Consider the following 18696-nt stretch of genomic DNA (forward strand, 5'->3'; position numbering starts at 1 on the left):
GAGACACCACATCATCGACAACAGCAACATACTCAGCTTCAAAGCCCTGAATGTTTCTGTCTGCTACACAGTCTGGCCACAATTTCCTCCAGGCCGAGTTTATGGTCCTGTAAGTCACTTGCACCCAGGCTTCGTCAAGAATATTAAGCAATGGAGGATATTGAAGTGATTTTTCCAGAATTCTCTGAGAGTTAATTCTGTGTTAGAGGTCACTTCAAAACACCTTTGAAACAGTGCTTTGGTGTAAAGTTTCTTAAAGTTTGAAATGACCTGCTGGTCCATGGGCTGGATTAGAGGAGTCGTGTTAGGATCAATCCTTCCATGCTGATTATATTTCTTTCACTCTCTTTCCATAAAAATCACAGTTTTATTACTTGCCTTAATAGAACATGCCCAAACTCTCATGCAATGTTTAATATTTTACTATTTATATTTACTCTTTCATTACCAAGCAACATTTCTCCAAATTCCTGACATCAAATCTGTTCAAATGCAATCCATCTTGCAAGTACCAGTTCTTCTTTTACCAAACCACACAGAAGTATACTGCACACTAGTTCTCATAGATAGTGTGTTTATTGAATCATATGCAGTTAACTGTTCTCCTCAGTTTAGTGCTGTCATAATCTTGATTGTTTTGCCTTTTTTCTCTTCCAACAATCCTATCCTATATCAATTCTCATGCCACATTTATCTTCTTTTAAGTTATTTCTTCTAACCAGCACAATTATATTCTCTGCTTACTTTATAGTGTTGGTCACATCACAAATCTTTGCACCTGGAAAAGATGGTTTTATCACTAAATAAATAAAAAAATAAATAAATAAGCTAATTCCTTTTATTCCCTTATAGGGAGTAGGCGAGGCCTTTATACCCTATCTAGCTTTTTGGAGACTGAGTGGGCATTTCAATCTCTGCCGGTAGCCAATCAGAGATAGCTTGCCCATGTCTATCACTAATTGTAGCAACCACCGATGAAGAGGCTGGCAACAAGTGCTGCCATCTCTTGGTACCTAACCCTAACAAGATATATTACTGTCTGAAATAATGTGGGTACTACGGTCGATTTTCTTGAGTTTACGGGATAAAAAACCCGCTTGCCCATGCCAGAGATCGACTAACTCGGGAATCAGTCGAAGAAAGACTTAGAAAAAGTTCCTCCAGTTGGCGACTATACTTGAACTTAAGTCTGACTTCGAGTGACCAAGTGCAGAGGATGCAAGCGTCACTTCCACTGAGCTACACAGGCCTTCGTTTTTTATTTTTATCACTTAATTATTTATCATACTGCAGATTATAGAATCACTGTAAAATATATCATTTCTGACCCTTTTCTGTTTATTTTTTCTCATCTTGCTTTTTATTTATTTATTTATTCTTTTGTATTTTGATTCCTTGTGTACCTTTCATGATACTCACCATGTATGTTTCCAATATCTCCACTCTCCGTGTAGTGTTGTGAAGTTGTTGTTGATGCCTTGAAATTTCTAACCTTGTGTACTATGCTCATTTTTTCCTATTTTCACATCACCTTTCTGCACACTCTCTCTCTCTCTCTCTATATATATATATATATATATCTATCAGTGACATCACATGCCCATTTAGGTTGGGTGTGCTGTCATATGGCTTATGCAAAATTCACGTCAATTTGACTGCATGATTGCATTTTTACTGATGTTTGAAAGTTTTAAGAGTGCATAGCACATCAGCACTCACCTTAATTGCTCCAGTACAATTAATTATAGGATAACTTTGAATACTTTAATTTTTAGTTAATTTTAAGTTAATTTCTTACTGAGATCTACATTCTGCTTGGCCTCGTTCAATATATTCAATCAGAAATGCTCAAATATAGAGGTATAAAAGTTTTGTAATGGCTGCACTACATGATTCAGATGGCCTGGTTAGAGAGTTGAATTCCAGATGATTGGAAATAAAACTGAATGTAAGAATTATAGAGGAATTTCTCTACTGATTGTTCCTGGAAAGATTTATGTAAGTATACTTGAGAAGTGACTTAGAAAAATTGTGGAAGGGAAACTTGGAGAAAAACAAGCTGAGTTCAGTCCAAATTAGGTTGTCCGGATCAGATTTTCGCTTTAAGACAAATGTTTGAGAAATTGTGGGAGTATAACATCATCGTCAGTTTCCTGATATGCACCTTCAAGTGGTGTTCAGGCTACTATTACAGCACTATATACTTAAGTTTACATTATTATTAATCTCTTAATAACAGTTTTCCTCCAAATTAGTCTATTACTTGTCAGCACTCCAATATTGTCATATCTAACATTTCATTCTGTTACTAATACAATGTTCCAACATAAAAATGTGCAAAAATTTATATGGAGAGAAGAGTCAAGGAATAAGAAAAAGTCTCATTGACTATGTTATTGATAGTGATGTTTTCCCACTGGTGCAGGACGCTAGAGTGTACAGAGGATTTGAAATTGGAAGTGATCACCATTTAGTCTTGAACAGGATAAAATTGAATTTCATACTGAAAAGAAAAACATGTAAGAAAATTTTAAAGCAAATAAAAGTTGAGCAGCTCTCAGATGGAAACTGTAGACTAAAATACACAAACATTATTGAAGAAAAAATGAAAGAGTTTGAAAACAGGAACCAAACCTTTGAGAGTCATTGGCAAATCCCGAAGATTGATTGATGCAGCCAGAGAGGCATGTGATGAGGTTGTCTGCAAGTATAGAAAAATCAGAACCCCATGGTGGACACAGGAAGTTAAAGAGGCAGTAAAGGAAAAGAAGAAAGCATATCAAAAGTTCCTTGCAAATAAGTCAGCTTGTGCTCTTAGAGAATACAGAGACAAATGTAAGAAAGCTAAACACTGTGTAAAACTAGCTAAACAAAAGTCATGTGAAGATTTTGGTAAGAACATAGAAAATAAATATCAAGAAGGTGGCAAAATATTCTGGAGGCTGTTGAAAAAGCTCAGAAGCAGAGGAAAAAGTGCTGTAAAAGGAATTATAGGTGATAAAGGTGACATGAAAACTGGTGAAAAAGATATCCTTGATGTATGGAGTAATTACTTTGAAAAATTGCTAAATGAAACAAGCAGTGATGACAGCACAGTGGTAAAAAAAACACTCAACAGGCATGCAATCAGGAATACATATCCATACTTGAAGTAGAAAAAGCCTGAAATGTGGAAAGGCAGCGGGAGTAGATGATATTCGACCAGAAATGCTCAAGTATGGAGGTATAAAAGTCTTACAGTGGCTGTACTGCATAGTTCAAAAGGCCTGGACATAGGGACGAATTTCAGATGATTGGAGTAGAACTCTCGTAGTACCCATATATAAAAAGGGAAATAAAACTGAATGTGAGAATTATAGAGGCATTTCCCTGCTGAGTGTTCCTGGTAAGATTTATTCAAGTATACTTGAGAAACGGTTGAGAAGGATTGTGGAAGGGAAGCTTGGTGACGAACAAGCTGGATTCAGGCCAAATAGAAGCTGTCAGGATCAGATCTTCACTTTATGACAAATAATCAAGAAAGCATGGGAATATAACAAAGAACTATATTTAAGCTTTGTCGATCTGGAAAAGGCATATGACAATGTGCCTAGAGAGAGAAGCTATTCAATACGCTACAGTTATATAGTGTCAATGGGGCATTATATCAAGCAATACTTAGTCTTTATTTGAGTTGTAAGTCAGCAGTTAGAATTGAAGGAAGTATAGTAAGATGGTTTGATGCTGAATCTGGTGTCAGACAAGGATGTACATTATCCCCTCTGTTATTGATTATCTGTATATGGATCACATTATGAAGGAAAGTGGTATTAAACTTTATCAAAATTGGAGATGTTAATCTCAGCTCGTTACTCTATGCAGATGATGTTATACTTCTAAATAAATCTGCTACAAGTCCGCCAAATTCCCTGACTAAATTGAATAACTCTTGTAATAGATTTGGTATGAAGGTCAGCAATAATAAGACAAAGGCAATGAAAATAGGTAGAAGCACTGAAAATATCAACTGCATTATGAATGGAGATAGAACAAGTAAAACATTTCAGCTACTTAGGCACGATTTTTAGTGAAGATGTTAAGTTAAAATTGGAAATAGACAACAGAATCAACAAAGCGAGTATGGTAGGAAGTCAACCAAATAAATTTATATGGTATAAGAGAGAATTTAGTCAGAACACTAAATTAGCTGTATACAAGACAGTGTTCAAACCAATTTTAACTTATGGAACTGAGAGCTGGGTTAGAAATAACACTTGACCAAAGACTAGAGACCACAGGTATGAGAGTCCTGAGAAAGATTAGAGGAGTGAACAGATGGCATCAATGGCAATATCACATTAAAAACCAGGATATTAGGAAAGAACTTAATATTGTTAGCAGAGCTAATCTCAGTTGGTATGGTCACTTAAACAGAATAGGAGAGAAAAGAGCAAAACAAGTGTTCTTTGCCAGATTGGCAGGAAAAAGATCCAGAGGAAGACCAAGATATAGGTGGATTGATAAATAATGGGAGAGGAAAGGTTAAGTGATCATACCACCTTAGATTATCCCTGTTCACATATTGTACATGCTAACAATGTCAAGTTACTCCCTGATGTCTTCATTTTTGATATGATTCTGCCATTGATGCCATCTGTTCAAGGTCTTAATTTTTCTAAGAACTCTCGTACCTGTGGTCTCTAATCTTTGATCAAGTCTTTATTTCTTACCCAGCTTTCCAATCCATAATTTAAAACTGGTTTAAACACTGTTTTGTATACTGCTAGTTTTGGTTTTATTTGGCTAATTTCTCTCTTATTCCATATAAATTTATTCAACTGACTCGTTATCATACCAGCTTTGCTTATTCTGTTGCCCATTTTTTCCAGATTTAAATGCTGTCTTTACCAAAAATTGTGCCCTTTACTTTGTTCAGGTTGGTCTTTTTATTGCTGATTTTCATGCCAAATTTGCTATAGTTGATTATAGTTTGCTATAATTTAGAGAATCTTGGAAATATGCATTGGATGTGTTTAGGAGTACAACATCTGCATACAGCAAAGAGCTAAGTATAGGGTGTTTCAAATATAATGACCTTATTTCAAATAATTATATTTAATAATGAAAATGTGGTACAGTTACAAAGTAAATTACCAAATATGAAGTAAGGCCTAAAATTTCACTCACCACAATTACAAATGCTCAACGTGCCTTCCACCTGCTGCACGGACGACATCAAGCCGATAGCTGAATTCATCCCAAACGCGTCTGAGAGTGTCTTCTGTCACAGAATTTACTGCAGCCACGATTCTGGTTCTGAGTTCATCCAAGTCAGTGGGTAATGGAGGAACATAAACACAGTCTTTTACGCATCCCCATAAAAAGAAGTCACAAGGTGTGATATCTGGAGATCTTGGAGGCCAAGAGTATAGTGCCGAGTTGTGGGGTCCCGTGCATCCATTCCAACGCTGAGGCAATGTTTTGTTTGGAAACCGACGAACTTGGAGTGCCAATGTGGTGGTGCTCTGTCTTGCTGAAAAATGTAATCTTCAGATTCTTCATTCAGTTGTGGAAGTAGCCAGTCCTGCAGCATTTCAAGATAGGAGTTTTCCTCAAAAAGAAAGGGCCATAAACCTTTCTAACAGTAACCGCTCAAAAAAAAAATAGATTTTGGTGAATCACGTTCATGTTGTATAATTTCATGTGGATTCTCAAGTCCTAATATGCGAACATTTTGGCGCAAAACTTTACCGCTTAGATGAAAGGTTGCTTTATCACTAAAAATCAACCTTTGTAGGAGGGTGTCGACCTCCATGTCCTCTAACAGATTAGCACAAAAATGTTTTTTTTTTTTTGTCACCTACACAAAGAGCTTGCACCAGTTGCAATCTGTGTGGCTTTATAAGCAAACGTCATCATAACACACGCCAAACAGTCACATGAGGGATGGTAAGTTCTTGGCTAGCACTATGAGTGGACTTTCACTGGTTTCGCTGAAAAAGCCTCTTGAATTCGTTGCACATTCCCCTCTGAGGTGCGTGGTTGTCCAGGACTCTTTCCCTTACACCCTGTTTCTTGAAATTATTGATACCAACGATGAGTGTTTTTGTCCAGTGGTGGATCAATTCCGTAACTTCGTCTAAACGCACGCTGCACCATAATCACGGATTCTGTCTTGCTAAATTCGAGAACACAAAAACTCCTTCTGTTGTTGAGACGCCATCTTCTCATTAACTAAGCGTAATGGCTATTTGGGCGCTAGTAGTGGCATCTAGCGGTCATCATATCAAACTCTGGGCCAAGACCCTTCGCATGGTACAAGTCGCATTCATTTGTGGTTCGTGATTGCAGAGATATACAATTTTCAATTTGGGACATTCTTTTTGAAACACCCTGTATATAACAAGAAATAGTGACCTGTCATTGTCTAACTAGTGACCTGTCGGTATCAGCTATAGTTATATGGTGTAAATGGGAGCTGAGAGATGCATAATCTGTATATTTGAGTTGTAAGTCAGCAGTTAGAAATGAAGAAATTACATATAGGTTTGATGTTAAATATGGTATTTACTCTTAAATTACATGTCTGCAAAATTCTTTAAATTGAATAATTGCTGTAACAAATTCGGTATGAAAATCAGCAACGAAAGACAGACTATGAAAATGGCAGGAACATTGAAAACTTGCTGTATCCCGAATTTAAATATATAGGACAGATAAAAACATTTCAGTGTTTAGTCACAGTTTTTAGTGAAGATGGCAAATTAAATATGCAAATGGCAATGGCATTAGCAAAACTGGAGTAGGGAATCAATTGAATAAATTTATTTGGAATAAGACTAAAGTCAGTTAGAATACTAAACTCGCTGTTACAAGTCAGTATTGAAACTAGTTTTAACTTAGGGATCTGAGAGCTAGGTTAAAAATAAAGTTAAAGACTGGAGATTATATATGAGAGTTTTGAGGAGTGAACAGATACAATCACGGCGACAAAATTATATTAAAAACGAATATATTAGGAAGAAATTTGACATTATTATTATTATTCAGGAATATGCAAGTAGTGCTAATCTCCAGTATTATGGTCATCTTTACAGATTGGGAGAGGAAGGTTAGCAGAATAGCTGAGGAAGACCTAGGTGGATTGATGCAGCAAGAAGTGCTTTAGGAGAATTAATTATAAGATCTGATAATATTGGAGTCCTGACAGATAACAGATTAAGCTGGATGAAAATTGTTGATAGGTTTATAATAATATTAACTTTTCATGTAGTACTGTCATTGTATCCTGTATGCCTCTTGAGGATACATATTAGGAATTTGACGATGATGATTATATACATTTCTTATGCAAATACATTAAAACCCCGTTTTTACGTTCCCGCAATTTACGTTTTCCTGCCATTTACGTCGTTTTCCTTTTGTCCCGTCTTAAGGCCTATTCTTACGATATATTGTTTTCCCGCCATTAACAACTTGATGTGGACGTTATTTCCCGTGATTTGCGTTTTTTCTCGGGTGGCAATACTGATTTTCGAATAGATTTCTGCGGACATTGCTTTCGCTGTAGTTTCTTTTCCGCCGTCACGGTGACTTGCACGCTTGCAGCAGTAATGTAGTGATGAGCGATACCGTGATTTTTCAATCACAGGATGAATTGATATTGCAGAATTTCTGCTACGTAATTTAGCGTGTGAAAGTTGCTTTCAAGTTGTGGTGGTGGATTATCCATGTTAGTGGTAGAAAAAAGACAGAAAAATGTATTTCGGTAGAAGAAAAGATGGCAATTCTGCGATGTGTAGATTGGCATGCCAGAACACGTGTGCATTTAGCAAAATATCTTGGACTCTCCATGTCCATTTTGAACACGATAGTAAAAAACAGGTCAAGCATTGAACTCAATGCAAAGCAATCTGGCGCTATATCAAAAAAAAAAAAAAAAAAAAAAAAAGCAAAAACAATCAACAATTAAAGATTTTTTTAAATAGATAAATGTAAGTAATTATAAATTCATTTATTTTCAGTCATTAAATTTTGTAATCTAGTATGTAGACTCACATTCTAGCAGTAAGTCATCTTTTAGCCTTTTTTAAAATTATTTTACATTTCCTGCTATTTACACTTTTTTCCATCAGTCCCGTGATAAGTATAAAAAAGGGGTTTTACTGTATATATGATACCTTTTGCAATCCACTGCCAATTGGTAATGTTTTTGTATTGATCCTGATAGTATCTATCATGTTGCCGGTCTGGGTAGAGTAGAAAGAATGCAGTTGAGTTTCACTCCATTCATTTATTCTTTCATGCAGTGGTCATTTTGTTATGTTTACATTGATGATGATATGATCATCATGAAGTGATGAGATTTTTGTATTAAATATTTTTTTTCTTTATGTAATTAATGTGTGTGGTAAGTTTCTGATGTCTGTTAATTATATTATCATTAATAGCCAAAAAATGTAGACTTAAATCTTTCTTTTACAAAAAATTTATTTGTAAAAATGCAGCTTTTCAGTCTTATATCATTAGTATGACTGTAAAGTAATTACAATTAGTATTTACAGTGAGCAAGATATTCCATATCAGAACACCTGAGCAGCCATGTTTAAACACTTTGATTTGCATAAAAATAGTCACTTAATTGGATTACTTTGCTAATGATAGCTGCATTTTTTGTAGTACTGAGAAATAATAACAAAGTACTACTGAGGAGACTAGAGGTCTTTTCAGTACTACTTAGAGCCAAACTTCCAGCCCCTTACTTACCTCCAGACTTACCCTGACTTACAATCCTTGAGATTTAAGTCACCTCACCATCACCAAAGAGACAAAGGAAAAGCTGTAGTAATCATAGACACTTTATGTACAACAAAAAAATTTCCTTACAAGATCAGACCGCTTACCAGGAGATTACTCAGAGCCCTAACAATACCCAAATCAGCAAACTAAATTCTCTTCTCAACAAAGTGATCAGCTATAATGAAGACACTACAACAAACTAAAAACCCATATTATATTACATGTTTCTATAGCCCTACCAAAAATCCACAAAGGAGGAGTCTCACTCATATACCCATAGTTGATTGCATAGATATGCCCCCCATGTAGAACCTAGCCAAATTCCTAGCTTGTCTTTCAAGTTCCTGTACTAGCCACAGGAACAAGCCTCTGTGAAAACTTCATCAGAATTTCTGACAAAAATAAAAACCCAACCTTCATTACTAAAAATTATGGAAATAACTACTATGTTATAGTAAAACATCAGTTTAATATAAACCAAAATAATCACTTGATGTTTTGACCTTCACATTAAGGTCATCATCTGGAGTGTACACACATATACAAAGAAACAAGCTACATTACAATCTATCATGTTTTTCAGAACATAAGATGCACCTTTTTATGTAGAGAAATGACTTAGAATCGGGATGCATCTTATGATCCAAAGGTAGGTGATACCGGGTAAGTCTTGGATTCCCACGTTTTCAATGCGAGCCAAACATGTCTTGCTTGGCTCACTTTACTGGCATCAATAGTGGTTAGTAGACGAGTGTATGTAGTTTTGAATGGACGAGATGATTATTAAGTCTTTTAAAAAATGCATCATAAGTAATGTTACAGATGGTACTGAAGATTACTTAGTTTTTGAAGAGACTGATAACAATAGTTATCACTGTCTTTGAAATAACGAAAAGTGACAGTAACGAGACGAGTGAAGACAAACTGAATGTTGCTGGTACAAGTTATGGTAATAATAAATGAAATTTAACTCAGCCCATGTCGCTGTTTTCGATCAACGTAAACCATGTCGGTGTGATTTTTGTGTCCAGAGCTTATTAAATGATGTTTTTATTGAATAATTAAGATGACGTGAACAGAGCACATCATTAATACATTCCAAAACATGGTACAATCAATAACAATAGCAAAAAAATTATTTAAATGATTGTTTAAACTAATAAGCGTCAGAAAAGCGCAAAAAAGACTGAAAAATTTTACAAATTCATATCTCTGCTTGTAATAGACCAAAACCTTTGTTTTTTTTAGTTTTGTAGGTAAATGTATGTACATTAACACAAAATTAATGACAAAATCGTATCTTTAAATTACAATAATTATTTTTGCAATTGAAAGTTGCTAATTTTACAGCAATTGTAAAAAGGTATAAATGCATGATTTTTTTTATTTACATGATTTATTTAATAAAAATATTCATTCAAAATGTATCGTTTACGCATACTAAGCCATTTTAGGAGCTAAAAATATTGTCCGCTATAAGCAAGCTCCATCTGTCTAATGGACAGTGAATATTTAACACATCTCCTGATGGAGACGGAAAATGCATTTGAATATCCGATGATCGATGACCACGTGTTTCCGGAGCATTTGAAGATCACTTGTGACTGTTTCTACCTCAAATATAAGATCTTTGTCCCACAGTTGGAGTAACTGGCTGCTCGATGTTCTCTTCGTCTTCTTCGTTGGCGGAAAAATTATCGCCTTCTTCTGTTTCTAAGTGTTCATCTTCTTCTACTTTATCTTCTTCTTTGGATGCCTCGCTCTCAACATAATTAATGGGCTCACGGAGAGAATAAACAATCTCATTTGAATTGCGAAGAGCCATTTTTGGAGCTAAAAATTTCGAAAAATTAGCATTTCTCAAAAACTATTTTTTTTTGGCTAAAATTGTTGTAAAAATTTTTTTTTAACACTTACCTCACCCTTCTTAGTAATTTTTGCACAAAAATATCACCAGACAGTAAAAAAATGAAAAAGAGCGCAAACTCAATATTTCATTTGACACCCGTTGCTCATGTCCATGGGACTTTTTTGTCCTTCAGCAACTACGAGGCTTCTTTACACCCGAAAGGACAAACCGAAACTAACGGACTACCAGCCTATATTGTAGTGCTCGGCCTAAAGTTTTTTTTACCGTTATCGCAGATGGTGCTACCTGTCCAATCCTAAAAGATATTACAGCCAATAGTTTTTGGATGGACAAAAAAGTCCCACCAACATGGCCTGAGGGTTAAGGTTTGTGAATATTTTTTCTAAAAATTATTTCATAAATTTGGGGTTGCATCTTATAGTCCAGTGTGTCTTATCGTCTGAAAAATACAGTACATGGTATGCTAAAGTTACATTAATTTGTTACAGAAAAATAACTAACACTGGGTTTAATGGATCGTAATAGATATTTGATTAATTCTACTAGTTTTACCACATATGCTAGTGGCTTCTTCTGGGTTAGGAAAGAACAAACAAATATACAATAAGCAATAAACATGAACCGTTACATGATTAAAAGAGAGCAAGAGGTGTTTGGGGAATTGAGTAAACTAGATATAAATAAGGCTGTGGGACTTGATAATATATCACCGCATATTCTGAAGGAATGTGCCAGAGAGTTGACATGTGCCTTGACATATTTTTTTAATATGAGCCTTGCACTTGGTCAAGTTCCTAAAGAGTGGAAGGAGGGCAAGATTGTGCCACTTCATAAAGGAGGTGATCGAACTCAAGCATCCAACGATAGGCCTATCTGTGTGTCAGGTGTTGTGGTTAATTGTTGGAGAAGCTTTTGAGAACTATGGTCCAGATTAGGGTTGATAACAATGGTATTATCTTTGATTGACAGCATGGATTTGCTAAAGGGAGGTCATGTTTTAGTAATCTACTTACTTATTACAATAAAGTGACTGCTTCCTTGGACAGAGGAGAAGGATACACAGTAATATACTTGGATTTTGCAAAAGCTTTTGATAGAGTACCTCATGATAAGTTGACAGTCAAACTAGAGCAGATGGGGTTGGATATTAGATTAGTGCATTGGATTGGAGACTGGCTATCTGATAGGTATCAACAAGTTGTGTATGGGGGTGTGATATCCAGGAAAAGGAAAGTCACTAGTGGAGTGCCTCAGGGGTCTGTTTTAGGGTCATTACTATTTAACTTGTATATTAATGATATTGGCGAAGATTTGGATGGAGATATTCAGTTGTTTGCAGATGATACAAAGTGGGGACAAACCATAAAGAGTAGTGAAGATGTTGTGGCCTTGCAAGAAGACTTGAATAAATTGAGTGATTGGGAAAGCAAATGGGAATGTGAGTTGTTGCAAAATGTAAGGTTTTAAAATTTGGAAAACAAAGATGGGATGCAGAATTTATGCTTAGTGAGAAGATATTGTTGGGTAGAGGAAATAAGAGATCTGGGGGTGATAGTGGATAAGAATCTAAAATTTAGGGGGGACATCGCCAAAATTGGGAAGACAACACAGAGACTTCTGGGAATGATGCGGAGGGCACTGACGTGTAGAAGTAGGGAGATTTTTTTTCCATTGTATAAGGCTTTGATTAGGCCACACATGGACTATTGTGCCCAGATTTGGTCACCGGGTTTTCAAAAGGATGAAGAGATGTTGGAAAGTGTCCAAAGGAGACTGACTAAGGTAGTTTCTGATCTCTGGAATGTTGAGTATGAGGAAAGATTGAGAAGATGTAATTTGCAGAGTCTGGTGGAGAGAAGGAAGAGGTGAGATATGATAGAGACCTACAAGTTGGTAAGGGGTTGTTATAAGATCAATGGTGGAGAAGTTCTACAGAGAATAGTGGGAGATCAGGGGAGAATCAGAGGTCATCCCTGGAAACTGTATAAAGAGGGTGTGAGTAGGGGAGTGAGAGGCAGGTTTTTTCGTGCAGAGTTGTGAATGATTGGAATGCCTTGCCTGAGAGTGTGGTGTCTGCAAAGAGTTTGAGTGTGTTTAAGACATGGTATGATGAGATGTGTGTGTGATAAAAGGACCTCCCAGATGAGTCTTTGACTCCTTGAGGTCTTGTTTAATAATAATGATAAAAAAAGCCAAATATGTAGGAACTGTTATATGAAAATAAAAAAACAGAAACACTTGGAGCATGGAAGCTGGCACAGGTCAGTCATTATTCAGCAGGTGTTCACAAAAGTTGGCATAAAAATTAAAGTGTGACGTGTTGAAAGATCATGATCTTTCAACACATCTAGTACGGTTCTTTCAAGACATAGTAGGCTTGATGTTGATCTTTCAACACATCAGACTTAACTTTTTTGCCAACTGTTGTGCACACCTGCTGAACAGTGACTGGCCTGTGCCAGCTTCCATGCCCCATGTGTTTTTTTTGTTTTTTGTTTTTTTTATTTTTGTGTAACGGTTCCTACATCATATTCCGCTTTTAGTAATGTAATAGTTCACGGTTATCGCTTATTGTATATTTGTTTGTTCTTCCTTGCCCAGAAGAAGCCACTAGCAGGTTTGATTAAATATCTGTTATGACCATTGTTAGTTATTTTTTGTAACATTCATTTTTTTTATTGATAAAATCGACATATTCATTACCTTAATTTGGTCAACCGTTAAAACTACTGACCAGACCTCTGTTGGTAAAAAAAAACTTACATCATAGCTAGAGTCCTGTTATTATTATTATTATCCATTTATTTATCTCTTAATAATTTGTAACCAAATAGATTATAATACAGGCTCTGGCTTTGATGTAGTAAGTTTTTTTTTTTTTTTTTTGGTCAACCATTAAAACTAGTGGACTGACACTATAGGTCAGTCCACTAGTTTTAATGGTTGACCAAATTAATGTAACTTTAGCATACCATGTAGATTGTAACGTAGCTTGTTTCATTGTATGTGTGTGTCTGTGTATATATATATATTGTATATTCCAGATGATGACCTTAATGTGAAGGTCATCATCTGGATTATTTTGATTATATTATGTTGATTAATTAATTTGGTTTATGTTAAACTGAAGTTTTACTATAACACAGTTGTTTCCATAATTTTTAATGATGAATACTGATTGCCATGTAACCATGAATTAAAAAAAAAAAAACAGACAACTGGATGTCAGTTTTTTGACATCCAGTCGTTATTTACCAGGTACCTCTGGCTGACATTCTCTAACTGTTATCAGAAGAGTTCTCTCCACACATGGTCAAACTGTTCAACATTGTCATGCACTCAGGCTATTTCATCTGTAGAAATCATTTCTACAAAGAGTTTCTTTTTACGAAGGAACCACTAGAAGCTCCTTGTCACTTGCACTTGCCAATTTCTACTTAGATCATCTTGAAGACTCCCTATTCTTTTCAATACAACTTTCCTTTTGGATACACTATGTAGATGATGTATTCACCATCTGCCCAGACTCAAAAACATCTCCAGTGAATTTCTTAACCAAAATCAACAGCTTACAAATGCATCATCTTCACCATGGAAAAAGAAAATGACAGAAAATTAGCCTTCATGGATATCCTCCTTACCAGTAACCCAATCTGGAATACTTAAAACACCTCTTCGCCATAAACCTACCTTCACAAGCCACTACATACAAGCTTTAGTCCATCATCTGTCTTCAAAAAATATAGGGATCAAATATTTGCTTATTAGAGCACCTATGATCTGCTCCAATTCCCAAGCTCTCCAACAAGAACTAGTATGATGGTAACCTCCTGGTTACCATCATACTAATCTTTACTTCAAGGAGGTTTAAATAGATCCTAGACACATTACAAACCTCACTCTGAACCTGTATGTTTGGTCTCTATCCCATACATTGCAGGTCTTGGATTTGATTGCAGAGATCCTGAAAAGGTACAGTTTAGTCTTTACATTCTTCCCTATTACCAAAATCTTCTCCTAATTACCATCCATGAAAGATAAACAGCCTAATCTTTCCCTCCCTGGGTATTACCAGGTTCAGTGCATATCTGCATTCATACTTCAGACAAGCAGGATGCTCGGTCAAAATATGACTGCAAGAGCATCCATATCAACAACAATAAACCTGAATAATCTGGCACTCAGCATGAAGTGGACACTGCCCACAGTATTCTCTGGTCCAGTACTTAACTTTTACATCAGTGCCATTTTAGGTTTGAGCAGTTAATGAGAGTGCCAAAGCCCAAGCTTAAATCGGAATGACTGCCTATCAGTTGCCAAGATTTGAAAGATTCTCATCCTCATAAATGACAGGCAGTAAAGTGCTCCCCTCTTTTTTTTATTATAATGCTGTCTTTCATTCATTTATTTATTTATTGTATTTATTTAAATTTTGTTTAATTTTTGCATTTCAAATGATTTTAATTTTGGTTTTGGCTTTAATTGTAATCTCGTTTGTTTTTGTAATGACCCACATCATGGCATTCTGATATGTGGCTCAGCTCTGTAAATAGGATTAATATTCTTTGTTCTAGCTTCACATTGTGATTATGCTGAAGCACTGGTGATGGCCCATTAATTTCTGGCTGAAATATTTGCAATAAGGAAAATTATTATTCTTTATTCTTCTGTATGTGTGTAATAATCTAATGATATCTGGCTAAGGATATCGTTAGATATCCTTAGCCAGATATCATTTGATGAATGACTATTATTTAAAACCAAAAGTTATCATCTAAGTATTGTATGAGATTGGAGAAGTTCACAAATAAATCATTTAAAAGGTTAAAATTAGCACATAAGCACAAGAAAAGAATGTTTGTCTGTTGCAAACATTTCATGTAGGCTGAAAAATATTAATGATCACGTGCAATGCAATTGGTTAACAATAGTTAAAACTGGATCTGAATTTCATTCAGAGAGATGTTTGGCTATCTCATTTTGTCAAATTTTTGCATTAGGAAAATTTCTACAAAGATAGTACAACTAATTTTGAATAATGAACTTTAAGGACTTCTGTTCTGATGCCAGAATAATTTTTTTGGAAAGCATTGTAACTAGGGATAAAACCTGGATATGTTGCCATTGTTATCCAGAAATGAGGCAATCTTTATTGAAGGATTTTGTAGAACATGCTGAACCCAAAGTATGAATGTCAGATTGATAAATATTCACAAAATAGTATGTCACATTCACAAATAACAATCCTAACAGGATTATTATTTGTGAATTTTGCCAGTATACTTGTTGCTTTTGTATTCACGGGGCCAGTTTGCCTGCTTGCAGGAGGAAAAAAAAAACAGATAAACTGCAGAGAAAAACCCTGCTGTCCACACCCAAGACTGGCTAACTTGACTATGTCTGAGAAAGATCCTTAAGCTCCTCATGTCGACGACAGAATCAAACCAGGGACGCCCCTTTCCCAGGCATATGGTTGCGAAGCACATAACCGCACGTATAATAACAGCTTTTAATAGAATTTATTGTGCAATTTGATCTTGCTCCCTCCCTGCCTTTGTTTTTCCAAACTTGTTCTGAACAATTTTGCCTCCTTCTTCAAAAATGGAATTCATTTTTGAAAGGATGAAGATTTAATAGCATTGAGACCATTGAAAAGAAGGCAGTTACAGAATGTCTTCAAAACAAAATGTTTTGAATAGTCTATTTAAATTGTTCTTTACTTCTTGCCTTATTACTGTATACAGCTGCACCTCATTATAATACCATTAAAATTAACTAGTTGTCGGTTACATCTGTTTCCCTAAGGATTTATATATCTATTTTAGAATTATGCTGCTGCTCTAAGAGTGCTTCAGCAAGCAGATTCCTTGGAATGGTATGTATTATATTTGTTCATTTCATTCAAACACTATTGCAAATTTAAATATTAATAAGCTGTTACTAGATAAATTGCTGCGTTTCTTAATGTTAGTTTTGTGAAATACTTTAAATGTTAAATATCTTTCAACTTGGTCTTTTTATTTGTCCAGTCTCTGATTTGATTATTCTTACATTTTAGTCCTTGAAAGCACTCCAGCTGCAAACACCACAAATATCTTAAGGGGAAAAAAAAGTTCACTTTCTTGGTTTTATTTTCCTGTTATATTCACTTGAAATTCTTGTTTTGTTTATCTTATGTACTCTTTAAAAGTGATGTCATCATTTTAGATTACATTTTATACATTAGATGTTCTTGATTATTAATATGGTTCTACCAAAGATCCTATTTATTTACCTCCCCCCCCCCAAAACTCTTATATTGATCAACCATTATTTTAAATATTTGTATATTGTTAGTTCTGCGTTTTGGCTACATTCTGTCTAATTCCATATAAATATTTTCAAATGCCTGGCCACCATACCTGTTTTCTTTATTATGTTTTTTTTCTATTTCCAGTGCCTAAATAGCTGATATAATTCACTTGTTAAGTTCTTCATTGAGAATATGGGCGAATTTTTTTTTTTAAGGTGGGGGAGGGGCCTATTTTCATAGTTTTTTTTTGTCTCTTAATTGCTAATTTTAATATCAAATATTTGTTATAGTAGTTATTCAGCTTAGTTAAAGAATCCTGAAGACTTGTACTCCGTATAAGAGCATAATATCATCTAATGAAGTAAAGAGTTGCGATTTAACATCTGCACTTTTGATATCAGGTTTAATGCTACTTTTCATCATATTGTGATTCATATAGATAATGAATAAGAGTGGAGATAGTGTTCTGCTCCATTGTCTTACATCTGATTCTACATTACCCATCTTCCAGCATATCATTCAGTTCTAACTGCTACCAACATATCGTTCTATATCACATTCTATTCACACCGTATAACTACAGCATTTTACACATCTTTTTCTCTTGACACCTTGTCATGCATTTTCCAGGTCTACAAAACTAAAATTCCAATCGTTGTTATATTCCATTATTTTTCAAACTAGTAAAAATATGATGCAGCCAACCTCTATTTGGCTTAAACTCAGTTACTTCTTCTTCATCATCACTTGGTTTCTTTTCCACAAATTTTCTTAACCTCTTTTTTAAGTTCATCATCATCAAATTCCTGTCATGTACCCTCAAGTAGTGTACAGGATATGATAGTACTACATGAAAAAAATTACTAACTTTCTCTCTACAATTTTCCTCTCCAAATCAGTCTGTTACTTGTCAAGACTCCAACATTATCAGGTCTTATATTTCGATTATCTAAGGCACTTTATACCATATCAATCCACCTATATCTTGGTCTTCCTCTGGGTCGTTTTCCTGCCAACCTAGCAGAGAACACTTGTTTTGCTAATCTTTCTTCGCCCATTCTGTTTAAGTGACCATACCACCAGAGATTAGCTCTGCTGACGCATTCCTGGATGCCGACAATGTCAAGTTCTTTCCTAATATCCTCGTTTTTAATATGATATACCATTGATGCCATCTGTTAACACCTATAATCTTTCTCAGGACTCTCATATCTGCGGTCTCTAGTCTTTGGTCAAATATTTTACTTCTGACCCAGCTCTCAGATCCAGAAATTAAAACTGGTTTGAACACTTTCTTGTATAAGCTAATTTAGTGTTCCGACTAATTTCACTCTTATTCCATATGAATTTATTCAATTGACTTCCCACCATACCAGCTTTGCTGATTCTGTTGTCTATTTCTATATTTAATTTACCATCTTCAGTAAAAATCGTGCCTAAGTAGCTGAAATGTTTTACTTATTCCACAGGTTCTCCATTCACAACACAGTTGACATTTTCAATGATTCTGCCTATTTTCATTGTCTTTATCTTTTTATTGCTGACCTTCATAGCATATCTATTACAACAGTTATTCAATTTAGTCAGAGAATCTTGCAGATTTGTAGCGGATTTATTTAGAAGTATAACATCGTCCGCATAAAGCAAAGAACTGACATTAACATCTCCAATTTTGATATCCTGTTTAATACCACTTTCCTTCATAATGTGATCCATATAGATAATGAATAACAGAGGGGATAATGTATATCCTTGT

General features: G+C 35.1%; 1 protein-coding gene across 1 annotated transcript in view; it reads left to right on the forward strand.

The window, feature by feature from the left end:
* Positions 1-18696, forward strand: part of epsilonCOP (coatomer subunit epsilon) — a 145905-nt gene that overhangs the window by 25073 nt on the left and 102136 nt on the right. Inside the window, exon 4 of the mRNA XM_090406607.1 lies at positions 16474-16523. Coding sequence (XP_090262733.1) covers positions 16474-16523 — 50 coding nt within the window. The remainder of the gene's footprint in view (positions 1-16473; positions 16524-18696) is intronic.

Source organism: Typopeltis vanoorti, chromosome 16, assembly GCF_054136105.1.
Source record: "Typopeltis vanoorti isolate ZY-2024b chromosome 16, IOZ_Tvanoo_1.0, whole genome shotgun sequence".
Classification (NCBI taxonomy): Eukaryota; Metazoa; Arthropoda; class Arachnida; order Uropygi; family Thelyphonidae; genus Typopeltis; species Typopeltis vanoorti.